Here is a 21973-nt window from a genome sequence, read left to right on the forward strand (position 1 = left end):
CGAGTAACCTCGGTGGATCGGGTAACCAACCAAGGTGGAAACCAAGGTCGTGTGCTGACAGGGAAGGAGGGCCCCTTCGAGCTACGTTGGCCTTCCGGCGATACTGTAGGGTTGGTTGGGGATTTAGAAGCCTGAACCACTAAAAAAATCAAAGCAATGAACTCCGTAACTAATAATAACTCTAATCGGAACAATCGGCAAAGACCCAGTCGACGAAAACGGACTAACGATTGGAAATTAGCAATATGGAATTGTCGGTCTTTAAATTTCCTCGGAAGTACCAACGTGCTTGTGAAAAGACGCAAGCTCGACATCGTAGCGCTACAGGAGGTATGCTGGAAAGGAACGATGGTTCGTACGTATCACTGTCATACTATCTACCAGAGCTGTGGAAATACACACGAACTAAGCACAGCTTTTATAGTGATGAGCGAGATGCAAAAGCGGGTGATCGGGTGGTGGTCGATCAATCCCCGAATGTGCAGATTAAGAATCAAGGTCCAATTGTTTAATATTAGCATAACTACTGTGCACAGCCCTCACCTTGAAAGTACCGATGATGACAATGACGAATTTCAAGCGCAGTTGGAGCGCGAATACGACTGCTACCCAAGACATGGGGCCCTATTCTCACAGTCACCTCACCTAAATTTTTTAGGTGAGGTGACAATTTGCGATTCTCAGTCATCTGGGTGACTCCGCTCACCTGGGTGACTGTACAAATCAAATGGGGCCTGTAAGGTGAGGTAACAGGAAAGTGAAAGAAGTGAGGTGAGGTGAAGTGACTGTGAGAATAGGACCCATGATGTCAAAATCATTATCGGGGACTATAATACTCAGGTTGGTCAGGAAGACGAATTTAAACCATTTAAACCGGTGCGGTGATTGGACGGTTCAGCACTCACCCGCAAACGAACGAAAACGGTCTAAGACTAGTCGACTTCGCCGCCTCCAAGACCATGACCTTATGCATTGGCGAAACTAGCGCTCATTTCTAGGGTGGCCTATAGCCCATTTTCTTCGCCATTTTATTTGGTCGACCAAATCCATTTTTCCAGAGGGGGGCTAAATCTCTTCTAGCGAAAGTTTAGCCCCACCTAGCGCCTTCCTAGTCCCGCCAATGACCGTACGTAGTACCTTCTTCCAGCATAACCTCTATTATCGGTACACCAAAAATTGGACAAAGTTGCATGTAGGACATTTGTAGAACTGGTTATTGCCCCTTTATGACTATTTAGACTACATGTGATAATCATTTAATGAAACATACCGCATTTTGCACTGTTGAGCTGGAATCACACTGACCGTCAGCGAACAATCGAACATCATCGGCAACGTATCATAACGGAACGTCAGTGATGGTCCCATGCATTTTCGATGAGCGCACTCACACGAGTGCCTTGACGTTCCGAACGCGTGTGAATGCGCACATTGAAAATGCCTGCGACCATCACTGACGTTTCGTTACGATACGTTGCAAATGATGTTCGCTGACGTGAAATCCGTCAAAAGTAACATAAATGGACTTTTAGGCAAGACTTTTGGGTGTATCACAATCGATATCATAAATGAAGATAGAATTAACAAAAGGGCGAATGTCGCAAGCGTAAACAAACCGAGTGAGAGTTGATCTTCCTATGCTGGTCCAGCAAAAAATAACTCTCACCCGTTTTGTTTACATTTGCGACATTCGCCCTTTTGTTAATTCTATCTAGAAATGCCGGTAGCCTAATAATATTATCGATACGTGGCGGTTATTTGATAATAATATCGATTAATATCAATAACCCTCCCAATTTTTGTTTTGTGTGACGACGTGAACGTGACAGTGACAGTGGTTTCTTTTGTTTACTTTACGTTTTATTATTATGGATTTGGCGGATTTGGATCAGGCCCAGGCGGATAAGTGCTGCTGTAATTTTGTAATTGTGTATACATAATTTATGATAAAGTGCACTTTCAAATATGCCTCTAAATTTCAACAAAAATGATCGTAAATCGGATGATGACGAGGAATTTTTTAAACCGACTGCTAGGTATGCTAAATCACATTCAACTGTGTACCAATTTATTTTTGTTTTATCAACCGTAGTTCTAGTTTGGCAAAAATTTTTGGTGTTGCGAGTAGTCGGCCTTTAAAAAAAGTAACACCCGCAAATTCACCTAAATCAAGTCAGCTTTCCGATCGGTATGAATCAGCCTTTAGGTACATCCCGCCTAGTTCTACGGAGCAAGAAGAGGCAGATGGGCATAAGCAAATCTCAAACAAACCGATGGCAAATTGGGTATTGATACAGGCCAGCGTTGTTACTGCATACAAACTGTAAGTAAAAAATAAGTTGCGTTGATCAAACTTCAGATGTTTGCTTTTGTTTCCAGGGTAGGAACTGAAAATGTTTCCCAGGCAAAACTTGGGCTAGCCCTATTGAAATCTGAGGACAACTACAAAATTCTCTTGTATCGAACTAAAACCGATGCTTTAGCTACAGTTAATGTTTCTCCATCCACCAAGATGTTTTTGAATCACAACTATCTTCAATTTCACAGTGATGATGAATGTTTCTGGAGTGTCTTGTTTGATCAACTAGCAGAAAAGAAAACTTTCTGCAGTACTATCGGTAAGGTTTGCAAAGTCGAAGAGCGCAAAGATGACGTAGCAGTCTGCAGACCAATTCCAGCCTCAAGAACAACTATACCGATAGTTGAGGAACCTGACTCTGATAGTACAGATCGCAAAAAGACTAATTTACTAACACGTATAGCTAAAGTAGGTCAACCAATATTAGTACAGGACAAACAATTTAGGACCGAAATCAGTGACTCATCAGACACAGACGTTCGAATTGAAACCATCCCGCGACATCGACGAACAGGTAGTGGGAGTAAGATTCATCCAGTTACCATCGGAATGCAGATGTTACCTTCCTCAACCGCACTCAGTACAGCCATAGCCGGTCAAAATCTGATGCAGACTTCAAATGATTGTAACTTTAACATGTTAATGGCCGAAAATCGCATGCAAGGTACAGAATTGCGAATGAATTTATCCAAAATTGAATCAAAGCTAGAGCGAGTACTCGATAAAATAGATTTGCTAAGTCCATCTGAGGCCTCTGGCTTAGGAATAGCAAAAAAATCAACATTCGATAGAGACGAAGTTATTCTAAATTTGGAAGAAACGATATTGGAACATAAAAAAGAAAACCACATGTTGAAAAGAAAAATAAGGAACTTGGAAATGGAAGCAACCTCTAGTACCCAGTTAATGAAAACGGAGGAGCTGCTGATGCAAGCGGATAAACGATGCCAATCACTGCAAGATGAAGTAGCGCAATTACGACAAGATGTACAAACTAGTAAGGAGAATAGCTGTAAGGATATCAAAGAAATCGAAAGATTGAGCGCCGAGCTTGTACAGAAAACGATGCTGGCTGAAAAAAATTCCAAAAATATTCAATTGTTGGAGGAACAACTAACCGCAGCTCAAAAAGAGCAAGCTTCGTTACAGCAGACAAATCTAGCATTGGAAAACGATCTAAAAAACTGTAAATCAACAATCACTACCCTTCAGCAGACGCAACTTGCTCAGAGCGAACAACAGGAAAAGCAACAAGACCACGTCATAAAAAATATTATGAATACATGTTTTCATCGTATATGTGAGGAAATCAATGATCCACGTGTACTGCAAATCGTTGGAGAGGTTATTAAGAAACAAACCAAAGCGGCTCTCCAATCCCGGTTAGCGAAATAGATTACATCGGAAGTGCAAGGAAAGAAGGAATACCGAAAGCCGGAAAGGCTGTATAGTGTGTACCAAAGGATGAACCCGAAAAGTCTAGCCACAGAACGATTTTAATTTTAGTTTAGATGATCATAAAAAAACGAAGGTACTTGCCAACGTATTTTTGACATTGAAAAAGTTTTGATTGGATATTTATGCCTATTTTCTGTAGTAAATAATCATACTGTCAAGTTTGAATAACATATTGTGATACTTTGAGTCTTAGATGGACACTTGCAACTTCCGCAAAATTATTAAATCAAAGAATTGAATAATATTGATTGTTTGTAAATTGAACAAGAACTTTTGACTGTATTCAATAGCTCTCCTACGTTGCTTATCCACCGCCTGATGCTCTTCTGGTATACAAAAAAAAATGGAGTAGAGTGATGACGATGCGGAAGTGACTATCAGAAGAAATCGAAGCACTCCAAATGTTCCATTTTACGGTCCAGATAATGACTCAAAGAATGTTTTATTCTTTAACTTACTATTGACAAACTAAAAAATTGAAGTTGCTTCAATTATTTAGTTTACCAGAAAGGTTTTCCGTGCAGAACCACGCAGATGAATACATTATGTTTATAATGATACGTAATAAAGCAAATGTACAGTCAACTTTGCATAGTATTCTCTAAAATATTGTCATTTTTCGTTTATCGGATCGTAGTTGTTGCTCTCGGTCGATGGTTTTCTCGGTGGCCTGTATTTGTGCTATTTCGGAGCGTTTATCGGCAATCTGTTTTTTGAGATTTGAGTGAACTTGTGTGCCAGGTTGATGTCGAGCTAGAGAACTATTTAGCCTGTCTATGTCGGCCTTTAATCGCCGTGTGTGCTCCGATAACTTCAAGCTGGCGATATTTAAATTTTTCGATGAACAGCTCGGCAGATCCAGTTTTTGCGATGTGGTTGTCGTTTGTATTTGTTTCTTACTAGATGAACTGGGTAAATCTTTCACTGTGCTACCCAATATTTCACTGTTAATAAAACTGAAAACGTCTTCACTTTTGCGTTTATTTTTCGCGTTTTGCCTGGCATTTTTCTTTTCCTGTATTTTTTTCTGCCGCAGAAGTTTCTTTTCTACGCAAAACAGATCGCTGTTTCCGTTTGCACGTTCACGCAGCTCCATGCAGTAATCCAGCGATTTTCCCTGTGGAAGAACCTGCGCACTAACCGGCACCACTCTTCCCTCTCCTTTAGTTCCAAGTCCCGAACCAACAACATATCCCATTTTCATCATTATTTTAGAACCGATTCCTCTGGTGTGCTGTTCCCACTCGCCCAGTCGCTGCGATGGAACTGGATTGAGCAAACTTCGTTGGATTATCTCAGCCTGACGGAACTCAGCAGCATCGTCTACAGTGTCGTCAGCGGACGAGCAATCGTCAGAATTTGAAAGTATGTCACTATCGCCTTCTTCTTCTAATGGCAATATATCTTCAAACGGTAGCTCCAGCATCCGTTTGCCCTCATCTATAATTATTTTACAGGATTTGTTGCCGAAATCAGCCTCGCTGACAGCCCCTTTAGCCCATAAGCGATTTTTCTGTTTCGCTAAAACTCTCCAGCCTTTTTTCCCCAGTAAGTCAAATCGTGGCTGTCGATAGTCTTTCAGTTCACTTAACGCTACAACTTCTCCATGCGAATACCGACATTTATCATCGTCAAATTTACACTCACCTTCCAGAAAAAAAGGGCAAGGTACCATTTCTTGATGAGTCGGATTAATAAATAATACTTTAATTTGGATGTTACTCCTATCCGATGAATCTAGGCTGCATATTAGAGCATTATGGAATGCCGTCGAGCCCCAGCGGTGAACGTGTGGAGCAGAGCACTTGCTTCCTATAAGATCTGCTGTATTTTCCGATTCATCAGTCGATGAACGCGTTTGGTTCGAACGAATTTCGTCATCGCAATCTAGGCCGTTAATTTCGGCCATGAAAGCCGCAAACTCACTTTCCATTCCCGAACTAGCGGGTGCGCTCGCGCTCGGACCATGTTCGTGAGCTAGAGTTTCGCGGGTCAGTCGAAGTAGTTCGTTTAAATCATTTCTAAGATTTTCCAATTCGTTGCGTTCGCTTTGGTTTTCCGTGGTAGCCAGAGCATGTTCCACCTGAGAAAGCTAAACATACACAAAAATATAATTGCTGTTCGATAGAAAATTTAATACCTATGGATTTTTACCTGCTCTGTATACAATTTGATAGAATGAGTTCAGTTATAGAACTCATGATCTGGCTAAATCATGCACGTAGTGCAAGATTGATTTTTATGCTTATATTGTTTACCATCAACTTGGTTTGTAATAAAGCTGAAAAACAGAAAATAGAAATTAAATTTACTTTGAGCGCTTTGACTTGCCGAAGCTGTTGATATTTTTGTGCAAGAAAAAGAAAGCAAAATAAATAATTTAATATTAAACATACTTTCTGACCTCTGGCACTTTTGTTGACAATCATTCACGATTATTTACACTCTAAAAAAGATACTCTGTCAAAACTGTGAATATCACGTAAAATTCGCTTGACGTCATTAAACGATCTCTTGCCACCCCACTGTCACAAATGTCATTCCAATACATTTTTCGTGTAGCCTATAGGTGTAGCCAACATCTCATCTAGCCCATAACAAACTTTGCCTCGGACCCAAGCATGAAATGCTATTTCATTTTAGCTCACGCTGAGATGTTGGTTGCAAAAATATGGTTTCCTGTCGATGGGGTGCTATAAAAAGATTTTAAGGCCTCTGTTCCGACCCCCCGGCGGTGCGTCGCCATTTTTCTGTGACGTCTGTAACCTCTGTCCTCTGTGGACTTAATGACTGTTTGTCTGTGGTTTTCGTATTGTTGTTGCAGTTGAAAACCGTAATAACCGACTCGCGACATTCGGTTTTATTCTTGTTCTGAGTGTCGCAACTACGTCGCACGTGGTGCGCTGTATACACTCAAAATAATCTGCACATAACTAATGGTAAATTTCCATATGAACTTCTAGATGATTATCATGTGCCGCATATAAACACAATCCGCCAAGAAATACACATAGAAATTATACGGATTTGAATAGTATGTGCAATTAACACATAAAAAATATATGCATATGAATAGTACAGTATCCCCCCGCTAATCCGACACCCAATAATCCGACGACTCAATAGTCCGGATCTCGCTACTCCGGAAAATTCCGAATTAAAACGTATTGTACTTGACTTCTTTCAATCGAACACTACCTTCGTTTGGCGTCTCCGTTAAAGTCAGAATGGCACTCTTTCTAACTAAATGGAAATGGCACATGGTGCTGCTTCTAACTACGTTCACTTTTGCCATGGCTATAATATTTTCATTGCTACTCTCAATCGACAATACGTTCACTTTAGCCATGGCTATAATATTTTCATTGCTACTCTCAATAGACTGATGTGCTTGCGCTTATTTCGACACTAACTAAGAATTTTAAAGTATTTTGTTGACGAAATTGAGCATTACCGAGTATAAAACATAGTTATTGCGTACTTTCGACAGATATTTTCAAAAATTTCCGGAGTTGTTTACGTATGGATGTAAACAAAACCACATTTCAAACTCACACTGACGTCAGTTTGACTGTCGGATTATCGAGTCAAAATTCGCTAATCCGGCTATAAATTTGTCGGATTAGCGGGGCGGTACAGTATGTGCAAAAGTTTCGCGTATCCATAAATTATAACTGTGTGGCATATAAAGTTCATTGATTAGGCACATTGCAAAAATCTATGTGTGGGACACATAGAAACTATATGAAAAGTTTTCTCAGTGTAGCGCATCAATGTGCGAACACAGCGCACCACCGGTTTTCAACTGCAACAACAATACAAGGTTAGAACACTATGCACCTTATCCAGCTTTCCACGAGCGATAATGGCGGATATTGGGCACAATCTTTTAACATTCATTGCAGGAGCGTCAAGTTCGCCCTGACAGAGTTAGTATACGGAAACATCCATGATTGTTCGTTGTTCGAGTGTAAAAATATAAACATTGTTTAATTTTGCAGATAAGCTTAAGTGGAACATAACTGAACGGATAACAAGTTTTATGGATTACGGCTTCGCAGTTTTCGCAAACTTCAGGGAGAATGTCCAACGGAAAGATTCTTATCAAGTCGAAACACTGTTCGAGAGCAATCTTGGCAACGGCTCAACCAATATGAAGTTAACGTTTGCCTCTGAGTTCACGATTGTAAAAAGTATTCTGAGCCGGTACCTTCAGCAAATTATGGCCGCAAGCCACTACAAAAGTTTGAATCCGTTCAGTTATGTTCCACATCAGCTGATCTGCAAAATTAAAGAATGTTTACATTTTTACACTCGCGCAACAGTCATGGATGTTTCCATAGTATTGGAGATTGCATAAAAAACGTGACATATACAAGGAACTTGCAGACAGAATGCAAGTAAAATCCCAGCAACGAGCGTTGCAATACTCTAAAAAACAGAGAAAAATGAACGAGCGTGTAAGTCTAAAAAACAACGAACCCAACAAAACGATATTAATTTATTATCGTTTATGTTGCGTAAAATTGACAGATGATTGTCAAACACCCGCAACGCAGCCAAAATCGCTTACATTGTGTTTAAGCCTTTAAGATCAAGAAACAAAGAACGCAATTTTCTCTGTTTTCCAGTTCCGACCATCTGCGATTGTAAGCCGAGTTCGTTCGATTTTTCTCGTTGCTTACAAATTGGTAACATTCAGCCTTAAGTACAAAATTCTAGTTAAATAGTTTATGTTTTAGAAAATCTTGTAACTTTCAAACTAAATAAAAATCGTGTAGTAAACAACAGGCATCAGAGCAAAAAACATGGAGGTTATCAACGAGGTTCAGAATGGTGAAAATGCATCGACGAAATCGGTTGAGGAACGTAGAGCTACGGCAGAATTAGCGGAACTGCTAACTAGCCAAGTTCCAAAAAAGGATGAAAGTAAGTAATTATAGTAGCATGGCTTATAGTGAGGAAATTTTTGGCAATGAATGTGACGTAGGCAATGCTAATGTGTTGCAATTAAATTATAAGGAAAAATTTCAAGATTTTCAATTACAGAATGAGAAATAGATGATAACTTTTAACAAAAAAATATTTCTAGCATAATCGATTACCGGCTGCGTAATTTATCAAATGTTTTCTTTTGCAGAATTAGTCGCTAATCTCAAGCAGCAAATTCCGGATATCGACAACATATTTAATATCCACCGTAAGATTGGCCATGGCACCTTCAGTTCGGTGTTTCTTGGTTCGCTCAAGTGTCATGAGCGGTTGCCGGTGGAGCGTAAAAAATTGTTCGCCATCAAACATGTGGTTCCTACTAGTCATCCAGGTCGCATCGAACGGGAACTACGCTGCATGTTGCAGATTGGCGGAGCATTTAATGTGGTCGGTGTCGATTTGTGTCTGCGCCGCCAAGAATCGGTTGCGTTTGTTATGCCGTACATTCCGCATGATCAGTTTAGTCACTACTATGACAAGATGAGTCCTGCTGAGACGCAACTTTATTTGCGTAATTTGCTAATCGCTTTGAAACGAGTGCACGAGTTTCATGTTATCCATCGAGACGTCAAGCCAAGCAACTTTTTGTATAACCGTAAGCAACAGAAGTTCTTGTTAGTTGATTTCGGTTTGGCCCAAGACATTAGCTTCCATCGAGAGATGAATGACATAAGTGGTCAAGCGGTGACTGAATATAAGACTGGAAAAAGGCGTCTCTCAAATACCGCCGGAGAGGAAACAAACCAACAGGGTAGTGAAATAATAGTACAACAACAGCAGAAAAAACAAAAAATTAACGATAACTTAGAAAACAGCACACTATCGATCGGTGGTGACTTGCCTGGTCAACAACAGGTGCAATCACCGCCAGTTTTTAAAACACCTCTCAAGCAATCTAATCAAATTATCTCACCGAATAAGCTCTCGAATATAACCAAGGATCTCAACAGTTCTACGTTAGTTCGCCAGGTGAAGTCAACGGTGCTGGACATCAGTTCTAGCATGATGGTAGCTCAACGACATCAACAGTTGAGAATAATGACACATTCTTCTCCGGGTGTACCATCGGCACCAAGAACAATAGCGGTAGGGACAAGAAATCAGCAACATAACAATGCTGTTGCCGTCGGAAATAGCACTAATGCAAACGCTATTTGCGAGTGTTACAGCAAAAGCCACGTGTGCAACATTTGCTTAGTTAAAAAGGAAATGCAAGCGTCACGTGCTGGAACTCCTGGTTATCGTCCACCAGAAGTCCTGTTGAAGTATTCGAAACAAACAACCGTAGTTGACATCTGGGCTGCTGGGGTAATGTTTATGAGCATCCTTTCGCGCTGCTATCCGTTCTTCAAGAACTCGGATGATTTACATTCACTGGCCGAAATTATAACGGTGTTTGGGGATCACCGCATCAGGAAGACTGCAAATCAACTGGGACGCTATGTTAAGATAGGCCAGCGAAAGTTGCCGCTTGATCTGCGGAAACTTTGTATGCGTCTCCGTCACCGCTTTCGCCACCAACGCGAAAGACAGCAACAAGAAGCTGCGCAAGGGCTAACTTCAACGTTTGCCAATAGCTGCAATTACTGCCAACAACGCCTAGAAGAATGTCTTTGCGAACATTCCGAGGCTAACCGAGATTTCTCCGAGGATGAATACTCGGACAACGCATATGATTTGCTTAAAAAGCTGTTAGAAATCAATCCTCATAATCGCATTTCCGCAGAGGAAGCTCTGAAGCACCCATACTTCCAGGAATTGTACTAGAAAGTATTTGATCTATTCCCCAAAAGTATTATACCTGATACTTACTAGTAAACCCCCAGAAACGATCTCCTGAGCACAACGCAATGCTGGTCGGTTAGTACCAAGCAACTGAAGGGTACATATTTAAGTTCATGGTAGTGAAAATTGCATATTTAGGTTTAATTAGTGCAAACAAATCGAGTCTCTCGAAGAGAACTTTCCCTCGGACTGACAAGCTTTGCCGAACAAATTATATCTATTCTATGGTGTATGTGTCCAATGTGTATTAATTTATTTAAATCGATTCGAAATTATTTATTTGAAGCTAAAAAGTTTTACGTTGTAGTCTGAATATGTACTCTGTGAGAACTGATCATACTGTTTATTTAAGGAAGAAAAAATAAACTGAAATAAGAGCGACTGGAAGCTAATGACATACGATGAATAGCTCTTTACAAGACAGGTTGCTAAGGGATCTATACTTAGGCAATAAAAAATGATTAAAGAGGCAATAAAAGTATTGACTTAAACATTATTGTAATTTTCTTTAATCTGAACAGTTCATGGTTGTCTAACTACTAAGAACTTTGATGAAAAAAGTAATTTTCAGCATTCAGCTTTTAAGTCAATCCGATAAAATGAAATCCTAAAACTAGATGCTGCTTTCTGAAAGTTGTGTATAGGGCATTTGTAGAGCTAGCTACCATCTTCAAATTGCTGAAAAAAAAACTTTCCAGTATCTTTGAATTTTCGCTGGTAACGAAATGGACGTTCACTTGGTTACCAACGAAGTACATGCCGGTATAGGACAATCGCAGGACTAGTGCTACGATCCTATATGTACTGTTCCACTCGAAATTCGAACATGCATCGACTGGCTTGTTAGACCAGTGTTGTATCTCGGAGCCAACTGGGAGGTTAACCAAAACACATGAACCCTCTCTGTCCCAGGGGTGTTTCGGTGGTTTACAGTTTTTGATAATGTAAAAAGCTATTAATTAGCAATTCGTCAAACGCAATTATACAGCTTGTAAAACAATGTTTTTACTACGTTATGAAATCAAAATATCCATATTGAATGCCTCAAAAATTTTATCGGCCAATTTTAGTATCGGAAGTCATGGAGCACCTGTGCTACCATGGGACAGAGAGGGTTAAGAAAAAATAAATGCCACCTTGGTTAACCGAAATATCAGAACGTATGTGACCAACCTATCCTTGCAGAGTATCGATGTAATGAAATTGGTTAAAACCTCGTCCGTAAAACTAAACTAAACTAATCGGTGTAATAAACGCAGTAGAATGCAGCGAACGTTTTACTCACGATTTCAATAAAACAACAGCGGAATTTCACGGAGTGTATTTTGTTTGCTGGTAGAAATTATAAACCATTTCTAATACTTCGCTTATACATGCATCAAATGTCAATAGATCTACCATTCACTGTCCTGGTCCCGATAGAGACTTGTCCATGAACTTCTTCTTGGCGAAGCAGAGCCACCATTTGCTGGGCTTTCCATCTTCACCAGAAAACACTTTCTCGCATACTCGAATGCCAACTTCCTGGCGGAGCTGCTGCAAGTACTGTTTCATCAAATCCACCTCCAGCGATGTGGACGGTTTGGCGTAAACTGCGTTGAGCGGAAAACCTGCCTCTCCGGGGATATCGAATCTGGAGATAGCTAGTGTGTACATTTCCTGCAATCCTTGATTTTTATTTGAGCAGCGCTGCAGACGCTTTAAGCATTCGGTAATGTACAGTGTTATGTAGATCAAAACTCGATCTACTTCGGATTTGATCTCATAAGTGCGGAAAAATACGTTCGCCTTGAAATAATACAATGATTCGTCGATGATATCCTGTTCAATATTGGCATTAGTCGGTGCCGGACCACGCGCTTGTGTTCGCAGTGGAAGAATTGCCATGTTGCCCACAGATTGGGAGTAATCTTTGATCTGGGAATGATAAGCCTAGAAAAAAAATATTACAAAGTTAGACACACCCTTTAAAGAGTTTGATGACTAATAGTCATCATTTTCTTAATATGTCCGCAGTGTGAATTTTAATCATACCGGCATCTTATGTGCGAGGGAAAGAATGTTGCACAAACGATGCACTACTTTTCTTTTTATGAAAAACAAATCTCCGTGATTGAAAACTTCGATAGAATTTGTAAAGGCTGTTCCTTTCCTATTTCCTAGTCCACGAAGCTTTGACGTTTCATAATAAATGATAATGATAATAAACTTTGACAATCAACTTAACGAAAGGAACTAAGGGCAACATCAACAGCATTTGATAAACTCTATTGCTGTTGCAGATGAAAACCGTGCGACAATCGGTTTTACTCTTGCTCTGTGTAGCGTAACTACGTCGCACGTGGTACGCAGCACATTGATGTGCTACACAGCGCACCACTTGCGTTACACAGAACAAGAATAAAACCGAAAGTCGCACTTCAATTACTACGGTTTTCAAGCAACTGCAACAGCAATATTTTAGAAGCACATTTTTCTATTGTAAACATTATGCTGCTTAGATTCTTCACATTTCACCGCTATTTTGATACTTGAAGATACAATTAACAAAAGGGCGAATGTCGCAAGCGTAAACAAACCGAGTGAGAGTTGATTTTCCTATGCTGGCCCAGCAAAACTCGTTTGTTCGTCACTCGTCACTCGTTTTGTTTACATTTGCGAAATTCACAATTCTATCTAGACTTAACAATCAACATTTTTATGCAACATGTTCATATTATGATAGATTCGTCGTTTCTCTATTACTTCGAGAATCACTATAGAGATTGCTGACATTTATCGCACACACACTTTGCCGCGTATACGTATACGCGATTTGTATTCATCGCCAAATTTTTTTCCCATAGCGAAATCATTTCCCGATGAACACAAACCACCAATACAGTCACACACTAGCAACCCTTATTACTTAAAGCCATGTTCAGAAGGTTCAGAAGCGAAAGTTCAGAACTTGGTTCCAAATGACGTCACTCTGCTTAAGACTTGACTTATAGGCACTTTAGCAATTGCGTCATGCGAATGATGTGTCTAGTCCTCTAGTACTACTATAGCCAGTCTGTGTCTCTCTCTGCTTTCGAATTCGAATCTCAGATCTCCTAGAGCACAAAACAATCAACAAGTTATATTGCAATTTCGATTCGCCTGGAATTCGCCTTTGTATAGGAAAACAAGAAATAGCACTTTCAGAATTTTGCAGAGGTTAAATCTATTTCAACATTATAAAACTGAGATGGCCTCCCTTAAGCAATTTAGCCGAGCTGAAGTGGCAAAACATAACACTCAACAGGATTTATGGTTTATTATCGATGATAAAGTGTACGACGTCACCGAATTCCAAAATGAGGTGAGATATTCATTAGATTTAATGAAAGTGCCTAGTTGTGTTACTGATTATCGACTTTCATAGCATCCTGGTGGAGAGGAGGTTTTGTTTGAGTCAGCTGGAAAAGATGCTACCAACGAATTCAACGATGTTGGCCATAGCACCGATGCAAAGTGAGTTTTATTTTCGATCCACTTGAGTGGGCTGCACCACGTGCAGTAATTTGTAAGTCAATACCAATAATTTTACTATTTTCTCGTTCACAAGGCAACAAATGAAACAGTTCCTGGTTGGAGAAATCATCGAAGCCGAGCGTAAAAAAAAGAGTAAAGAAACAGAGTAAGTATGACTTTAAATACCTACTAGTTAACTTATTTACTAAGTTAGACTGTCTCGATTCTACACGATTCAATTCACATTGATTGTGATCAAAATTTTTGATTTCTGATCCTAGATGGTTAAAGCATCCAGCTTGATCAGAATTAGGAATAAATCCGAATTAGCTTCACCGAAATGCAGAATCGAGGCGAAACTTGCTAGAATTTAGTCTAATGCATGTTGGCTTATATTTTGCACTTTATCGTTAATCTCAGTACACCCTCTTCGTCCACATCGACTGGTTCTTGGCTTGGTTCACTTAAAGCAAAACTGTTTGGCTAACTAATTGAAACAAAGCGCATTTGTACTCCCATCTGCTCCGGTAGCTGACAAGTTTTCCTGAATAGGCTATAATAATTATTTCAACATTCCGAAATCGAATAATTTGCTTTCTAATATTTTTAGTAGCAAACTTATTTTATTATCTAAATAAAAAAATTGCTAGCTATATTTTTTTCGTTTTCTTTTGGATGACTTTGTAAAGAATATTTTCTATCGGTCTGTTAATTATTCTGTTACACAGTTAGTAAATAACTAGTTTTTCCAGGGCTGCTGAATGACAACTATAACCCTATGGCAATAGAAAACACAATTTTAAATAATGTGTTTAGTTCAGATTAATCAAAAGTTTGAATTTTAATTTTCATGCACAAGTTTTGTTTTTTTATTTGAAGCAAACGTCAAAAGACTCATCTGTCTATAAATGTGCATCAGCTTGTGTGACACGTGAGATCACGTTGCTTAGCTGCTTCCAGTTTTATATGAATTGATAACATTGTTGATGCAAGCCTTATTTGTTTTATTTCAGCTGCCAACGGATGGCTATCATTATTGGATCAGCTCTAGGCCTAGGATTGGGACTAATTCTTATCTACAAGGCGCTGAAAAAATAAAAATATTCCATATTGCGATGTCGTTCTAAGTATCAATCATTCACTACTAAGCATTAGCTTCTCGACATATACACAGAAACTAAATAAACGTAATAGTTTTCGATTGTTTAAAATAAAGCAAATAGTTACGTTTTCTGTTAGTACAACACACCAGATACCATATTATAGAATCTTTTTGCTACACACAAAAATTGCTCTTATCTGCATGGGCAGTCCATACCACGTCCATACCCGACAAACTTCGTATTGTCACAGTTTGACCTGTCCTGCCTTTGTCACAATCTCGAGTTTTGCAAATTTCTGACCTCAAACATCAGTTCTACCTGACGAGACAGGAAATGTCGCCCACTAAAACACAGGTAGAGCCCCAAGCATAGCCGTCACGCCTATACCCGCAGGCGGAGGCGTTCCGGCCCTGCGCGGACTCCACGAACGGACTCTAAGATCTCTCTGCCAAAGGCCGGAATGTCATATTTTAAATATAATGATGATGATGAGAAGAAAAATAATAGATCGAATTTGTAAATGTGCTTTGCACTTTTTGTACCACTCGAGTTGCAATATGTGGTACAGTGAAAAAGTGGAGAATTCGTCAGCCCCGCCTGACACCGGTCTTCAACCGCGCGCCCGCTTTCAATTTTCCAACACAAACAACCACAAATGAACCAATAGGCAAGACAAATTTCGGAGCATTAGTGGTTATCACCTTATCAGGGCAAATTTAATTTTTCATCCCCTTAGCATTCATGCACTGTCCCACGATACAAAGTAAATTGAGCGCAGCACAAGCCGGACGGTCGCGGAAGTCGACAGAAGCGTCAAAATATAGAGACTCACCCGCCTTCCAACCCTCAAGACTAAAGAGCTAGTGCAGTAAAGCTCTGAGCTTAAACGTCTCTCTAAGACTCGACCCCTTCCCATCGACAGACCCCGCAGGCGGCCATCAGAGCACAGGACAGCCACGGGGCCAGTGCAAAAATCCTACTCTATCTAGCAGCACCGCCTAGCCGAGACTCGAACACACGACACGAATTGACCTGATTTTCCCATCTGCTACCTAAGAAGTGCTATTACCCGTAATCACTACACAGTGGTCCTTCGGCATCCAACCGGATCTGGTATCCCGCTTACATCCCCTTACTAACCCTAAGCCCCCGATCGACCCAAACAATCCGACGTTTTTCGGAGATATTTGTGACAGCTGTGATAAATAGGGATGAATCCCAGAAACACTCATCTATTAAATATCAGAGATCCCCATACTGGCCTTATTCTCAAATGGAATAAAAGCACTTTCTGAACAACGCAACAATCACATTTGGTAAATTTTTACCCCGAGTCCCACTTGAAATCACAAAAGTATTTTGATATATACCCACATTCACAAGTAAACGTGACCGCTGTTCATTTACTGATTAGTTAAAAAGCCCTACACCACGACAAGGTTCAGTTTTATCGTAGGGAGATAGTTGTTGGTGGTCTTGTTATCAACTAATGTTTTATGGAAGATTCAATAACTACTCGAGTTCGATTAGTTTTTGAGTTACGCAAAAATTTCTGTTTTATTTGTATGAGAGTCCTTACCCCCCTACCACAGTAGTGAAGCCAAACTTACCATACCAAATTTGGTTCCATTTGCTTAATTAGTTCTCGAGTTATGAAGAAATTTGTATTTCATTTGTATGGGGGTCCTCTCTCTTAGAAAGAGGAAGGGTCTCACAACACCAGAGAAAAAATTCTTGCCTCCAAAAACACCAACATGCCAAATTTGGTTCCATTTGATTGACTAGTTCTTGAGTTATGCAGAAATTTGTGTTTCATTTGTATAATGTACAGTGGGACACATATATATATTCGAACAAAAATCATTGGCTCGATTGGCAACGGTTGGCTCATGGATCTAGTCCCTGGAAGGCGATTCTTAACACCCCTGGTACGTGTAAGTGAGGTTGCTTACCGGCCAATTCCATTTTGGCCCTACATACAGGATCTAGTGAATATGGCCGCTAAAGCAAGTGGTAGTACGTAGTACCCTATATTCATATTCATGTATGTTGTATGTTTTGTTTGTATGTATGATCCACCATAACTCCAGAACGCCTTGACCGATCACCACATGTTCCTTGGCATTAGAGAATCAGCACTAAAAGTTGACAAAAAGGGGGGGGGGAGAAATCTAAATAAGTAAAAGGGATTGCGTTTCTGTTGCATTTAAACCGATTGCGCAGTTCTGCAACTGACTTTGAGAAAAGAGGGGGGTTCCACCGAGGAGAAATATATGGTAAATAAACCTTTGTTTCGTTATTATAGCGACTTTCATTGAGCAAACCGATGCATAATTAGCTACGTGACAGAAGGGAGAGCTGACTGGGAAGGAACCAACATGTAGGGAGACGAGGAACGTGAGTATGAATGTATGTTCCGCCATAGCTGCGGAACTTCTGGTCTTCATCAAACGGCATTTGACCAATACATGTTTTTTGGCATAAAAGAATCAACACCGGGGGGTTGACAAAAAAGGGAGACGGTCTCTTACAAGGGAAGAGAAAGGTTCAAATGGGTAAAGGGGTGCGTTTCTCTTGCATTTGGAACGATAGCAGTTGTACAAGTTGTTTTATTTCTGGAAGGGGGAATAGGGTGGCCATTAAAAAAGGGGAGGTTCAAAAACGTAAAAACGGCTTTGTGTCGATTTAAAGGGATTACCGAGAAGAAGACAGATTTACTAGTGGTTGAGGGACAACGTGAGAGGAACTGACAAAGGGAGTAGATAGAATTTTCGTTACAAAAACAGATTTACAAGTGACTGAGTGACAAAGGGGCCTTGAGTGAGATCGGGCAATCAGCTAGTTGTAGACTAAAACTAACTACTCAGCTATGCCATACACAATCTTTGAAAATCCTGCTTTAGTTAAAGCGGTACTGTCGAAAGAGAAAAATCGAATCAAACTGCGTTCCGAACCTGTGGAGAACCAATTGTTTTGGACAGAGACTAAATTAAAAATAGAAGAATTGAAGTTTCCCTACGAGAAAAAGCTATTTTTTCTGATAAAAACGAAATCTAATTAGTTAGTAGCTTGTATTCTAAATTTCGATCAGATCTATTCTCATTATAGCTGCAACCATGTATGTTGTGCTTCTCAATATTTGCTATGAAAAAAAATTGGATAGTACACTTAGTTGTTATCAATTGTATTTTTATTCTATTCACTTAGCATATTATTCTATAATTATACGAATATTGTATTTGCGCATGAGAAAAAATGGTCAGTACAAAAAATTTCTATGTTTGCTGGTTATAACTCAATAACATATGAGTTATTGACGGGATCTATTACAAGTGATTTCTAGATATAGGTACCCACCTATATCTTCTGGTGAAGCTGCGCGGAGGTTGACAACAATTGAAACAAAATATAGATCCTCTATAAGTAAACTACTAGTTTAATTAGAGCAAATTGACAACGTATTTATGACTTGGTTAAGCGGACAATTAAACAATTTAAATTTACAAAAAGTAAAAAAAACTATCAGAATTTGCAAACAGCGTTTTAGTCAGTACAAATCAACATACATGAAAACATGAAAAACTAAAAGTTACTATTTACATGTTAAACCTATGACTAATACAGTACGATGTACGTCCCGAGCTGGGGAAATAGATAGATTATTCCGCAACGGTTTTTGCGAAAAACAAATGCTCCGCGGAAATGTTTATGCGTTCTGTTTTTCGGTTAATTTATCATTAAGAATTTCAGTCATTCGCTCATACAATTTTGCTGATATTAATTTAACTATTATTTATAATTAGAACGTTAAGAACCAGACGTGCAGCTTATCTTATGATTTTAAATATAACAGACAATAGACACACATGTTAACTACCTCGATAAACCATTCCATTTATTCGTAGGAATAAAAAAGAAGACATCTTCGTTACAATTTATGATCGATTTTCAGATATTTAAACAGACAAGTTGTAGAGTTCTTAGTTTACTGATTTGCGAGCCAGATTTTCTTTTTTTTTTAATTTAGATCGATATTGGTGTATCGAAGTAGTTAAATATTGTGAGTAAGTTACACATACACCCCTATTCTGTATTTCGAACGAATCTTTATTTCGTTCGACTTGTTTCGAACGAGATGTTTTGCCCATTTGATTTTGATGGTGGGAATTTCATTCGAAAAAACTTTCGTTCGGAATACCAATCCGTTCGAAATATAGAATAGCGGTTATGATGATTCTCTATCTTTGCAGATATATTGGCGTTTTTTGCAAGGAAAATTAATCGGGATTGATAAATCTCTGTTCTGTCAATATTTGGAAAAACCTAAGACCGACGTAGGGTTCCGGGGCTAGTTTCTTCAGCCAGCTTTTATTTTGTACCTACCCTCTGTTCTCCATATTGTGGGGAAAAAGCTATCACTGTTTATTACCAATAGACAGTATTTGTTTGCATCTACCACAACAGTCTACCGAAAATACTGTCCCACGCCCTACTTCTTTTTTATGTCCTATATTTGAACAGCTTTCAATGAATGTCAAGAAACAACAATCACTTTTTCGAAATAAATTGTGATTAAAAATTTTGAGCACAAACTAATTACAAAAATAAGAATTATATTTGCTCGACACATTGTTAAAGTTCTTCTGTGTAATCTGGGTACAAATTTTCGAATTCTTTTAACAGAAGCTAAATTTGTATTATGCATAATGAGGCTGGCAAAATATTGTTAATTCAAACACATACAGCGTATACAGCGTATTTAAGTTATGGTTAAATTTCTACGTATTAGCCCTCTTCCCTTGTTTCTGATATATCTATTACAAGAATAAGTGGTTTGTTTGAGAACTTCCAACGATCGAACAAATATTCATTCATTCAAATAAGACTCTATCAAATAAAATAACACATTTTCATACCGTCACACAGGCATTTATGAACTACTTAATTGTAAAACTTTTTAAACTCAGTTGCAAAATATATGCGTTTTGGCGCAAAATATATAAATCTTTACTACGAATTGGTTTTCTATTTCTTCTGCAAGAAAAATATAATTTACACAAATATACACTAGCGTGAAAATAAATTACTAGAAACGATAGTTTATGATTTAGCCTAGACAGGGAAGGATAAGCCAAGCGGAACGAACAGCCACCAGTTAGTATGGGGCTGCTACATCTATGTTTTACCGGTGGTTGGGGTCGCTTATCTCAACTAGAATACATGGAAGCATCTGGCGAAGTGCGAAGGCAATCATTCTATCTCCTGCAGACTAATCGCTACTTATCGAATATTGGTGAAAAGATTTAGAACACTTTTGTTTTCCTTTTGGCTGCGCGCTTTACTAAACACATTCCAAAAGCGTAACGTTTCATCGCCTGCACCGGTAACGATCGCTTCGCCGTCCGGACTAAGTGCCAGGTAAAGAACCCGGTAGGAATGCCCCGTTAATTTGGCAACCTGAGTTAATGATGGGTACTTCCACACGAGGATTTGATTTTGTGAGTAGCCATGAGTGGATACTAGTTCCGAGGAATGCTTTGACCAAGCTAGGTTACAAACCTGTGATCCCGTATCGACGCATTGCATGGGCTGCCCCGTCAGGGTATTCCAAAAGCGTATACAACGATCTGCCGTACCGCCTCCACTAGCCAGCAGTCCATGATGATGAGGCGACCATGCGATAGCTTTTACCGCGGCCATATGCTCCGAGTACGACTGTACTGGATTGGACGAATGCTGATTCCAAACATACAGACGATTGTCGTTGCCACCACTGGCTAAATACTGATTATCCGGGGACCACTTGAGGCCACATACTTCCTGACGATGACCGACGAGACGTCGCTCGAACACTTGCGTCGGAGTTCGTGTGTCACGCTGCATAATCAAACGATCTCGAGACCCGCTCGAGAGGACGTCACCATTCCAGGCTAGGGCACCTACACGAGCCGAATGACCTTGCAATTTGTTAACCTACAATCGAAAACGAAAAGAGATATTCATTGGTTTACGCACTTTTTGTTGCTCATTGATTAGGCGAAATCAAACAATACTGATGAGCACGTCGTGGAGGTTCGCAAAAAAAACTGGTAGTTGGAGGTGAGTGCGCATGGTTTATTCAAGACACATTGCGAAACACTCGAGTGCGTTTCGCGAATGATGCCATCCATCCAGTGGCGATTAAAGGAACGGCATTAAAGTGGTTTAATTTCCAGTCTTATTATAAATCAATTCAATTGCACAGACTTTGACAGGTTCCGTTTCGTTTCAAAATAACTAGCTTCCTGCTAGAAACATTTAAACAACAAAGCCCCTGTTGAAAGACACTGCCCACGCTCCCGAGATAATTTTTTTTGGTGCGTAGGTCAACCACGTAATCTTAAATGACACTTTTCTTTGGTTTGAGAACAAACAAGTGGAAAGCAAATACGACAGTTCTGTATTTAATTGCTAGTAGTCAAAACCTAAAAACGGTAGTATAAGGAATATTTCGTTTTGCAAAACGCTGAATCTGCGTAGGTATAGCATTTGAGATAATGATATATTTTTGGTTTATGGGGATTTTTTTCCTAAATATCATTAAAATAACAATAGCGAAAACATTATTTAAAACAGGCGGATCCCCCCGCTTGAGTAAAGAGGAATGATACACATACTGAATAAGCGTAGCTTCAATAACCCTCTCTTACCTAATTTTCCGCTCTTACCCACTCACATCTTGTCTCACCCTGGAGACACTATCAACACCTTTGTTTCATTACTTTTTTCTATCGGTTCTTCC

General features: G+C 39.5%; 6 protein-coding genes across 12 annotated transcripts in view; 3 read left to right on the forward strand and 3 right to left on the reverse strand.

Annotated features, from left to right (window-relative positions):
• The first annotated feature begins 1864 nt into the window (after positions 1-1864).
• On the forward strand, positions 1865-4353 carry LOC128741191 (uncharacterized). The gene is made up of 3 exons (XM_053836811.1): positions 1865-2036; positions 2093-2323; positions 2380-4353. The coding sequence occupies exons 1-3, from the start codon at positions 1966-1968 to the stop codon at positions 3752-3754; spliced, it is 1677 nt and encodes a 558-aa protein (XP_053692786.1). The 5' UTR covers positions 1865-1965; the 3' UTR covers positions 3755-4353.
• LOC128739763 (zinc finger CCCH-type with G patch domain-containing protein) lies at positions 3977-5992 on the reverse strand (the record flags this gene model as incomplete). The annotated part of the gene is made up of 2 exons (XM_053835265.1): positions 3977-5909; positions 5972-5992. Coding segments are annotated over 2 exons (1512 nt in total), but the record flags the coding sequence as incomplete, so codon positions are not given.
• A 2469-nt stretch (positions 5993-8461) lies between these two features.
• LOC128742385 (uncharacterized) lies at positions 8462-11076 on the forward strand. The gene is made up of 2 exons (XM_053838729.1): positions 8462-8746; positions 8958-11076. The coding sequence occupies exons 1-2, from the start codon at positions 8626-8628 to the stop codon at positions 10574-10576; spliced, it is 1740 nt and encodes a 579-aa protein (XP_053694704.1). The 5' UTR covers positions 8462-8625; the 3' UTR covers positions 10577-11076.
• An 800-nt stretch (positions 11077-11876) lies between these two features.
• On the reverse strand, positions 11877-12785 carry LOC128744308 (actin-related protein 2/3 complex subunit 3). The gene is made up of 2 exons (XM_053841187.1): positions 12629-12785; positions 11877-12526 (listed from the first exon to the last, which is right to left on the reverse strand). The coding sequence occupies exons 1-2, from the start codon at positions 12632-12634 to the stop codon at positions 11996-11998; spliced, it is 537 nt and encodes a 178-aa protein (XP_053697162.1). The 5' UTR covers positions 12635-12785; the 3' UTR covers positions 11877-11995.
• Positions 12786-13666: 881 nt separating this feature from the next.
• LOC128744309 (cytochrome b5-like) lies at positions 13667-15344 on the forward strand. 2 transcript variants are annotated; one of them, XM_053841188.1, is made up of 4 exons: positions 13667-13937; positions 14001-14089; positions 14184-14255; positions 15103-15344. In XM_053841188.1, exons 1-4 carry the CDS (start codon positions 13824-13826, stop codon positions 15185-15187), a joined length of 360 nt encoding a protein of 119 aa, XP_053697163.1. In that variant the 5' UTR covers positions 13667-13823; the 3' UTR covers positions 15188-15344. The 2 variants fall into 2 exon arrangements, with proteins under 2 accessions (XP_053697163.1, XP_053697165.1); XM_053841190.1 differs by lacking the exon at positions 15103-15344 and adding an exon at positions 14510-14744 and having other exon boundaries at positions 13675-13937.
• Positions 15345-18377: 3033 nt separating this feature from the next.
• Positions 18378-21973, reverse strand: part of LOC128744468 (fizzy-related protein homolog) — a 33193-nt gene continuing 29597 nt past the window's right edge. For all 6 annotated transcript variants that reach the window (XM_053841505.1, XM_053841508.1, XM_053841506.1 and 3 more), the window contains one exon: positions 18378-21165. In XM_053841505.1, coding sequence (XP_053697480.1) covers positions 20473-21165 — 693 coding nt within the window. In that variant the 3' untranslated portion in view covers positions 18378-20472. The remainder of the gene's footprint in view (positions 21166-21973) is intronic.

This window comes from Sabethes cyaneus, chromosome 3 (assembly GCF_943734655.1).
Source record: "Sabethes cyaneus chromosome 3, idSabCyanKW18_F2, whole genome shotgun sequence".
In the NCBI taxonomy this organism is placed as follows: domain Eukaryota; kingdom Metazoa; phylum Arthropoda; class Insecta; order Diptera; family Culicidae; genus Sabethes; species Sabethes cyaneus.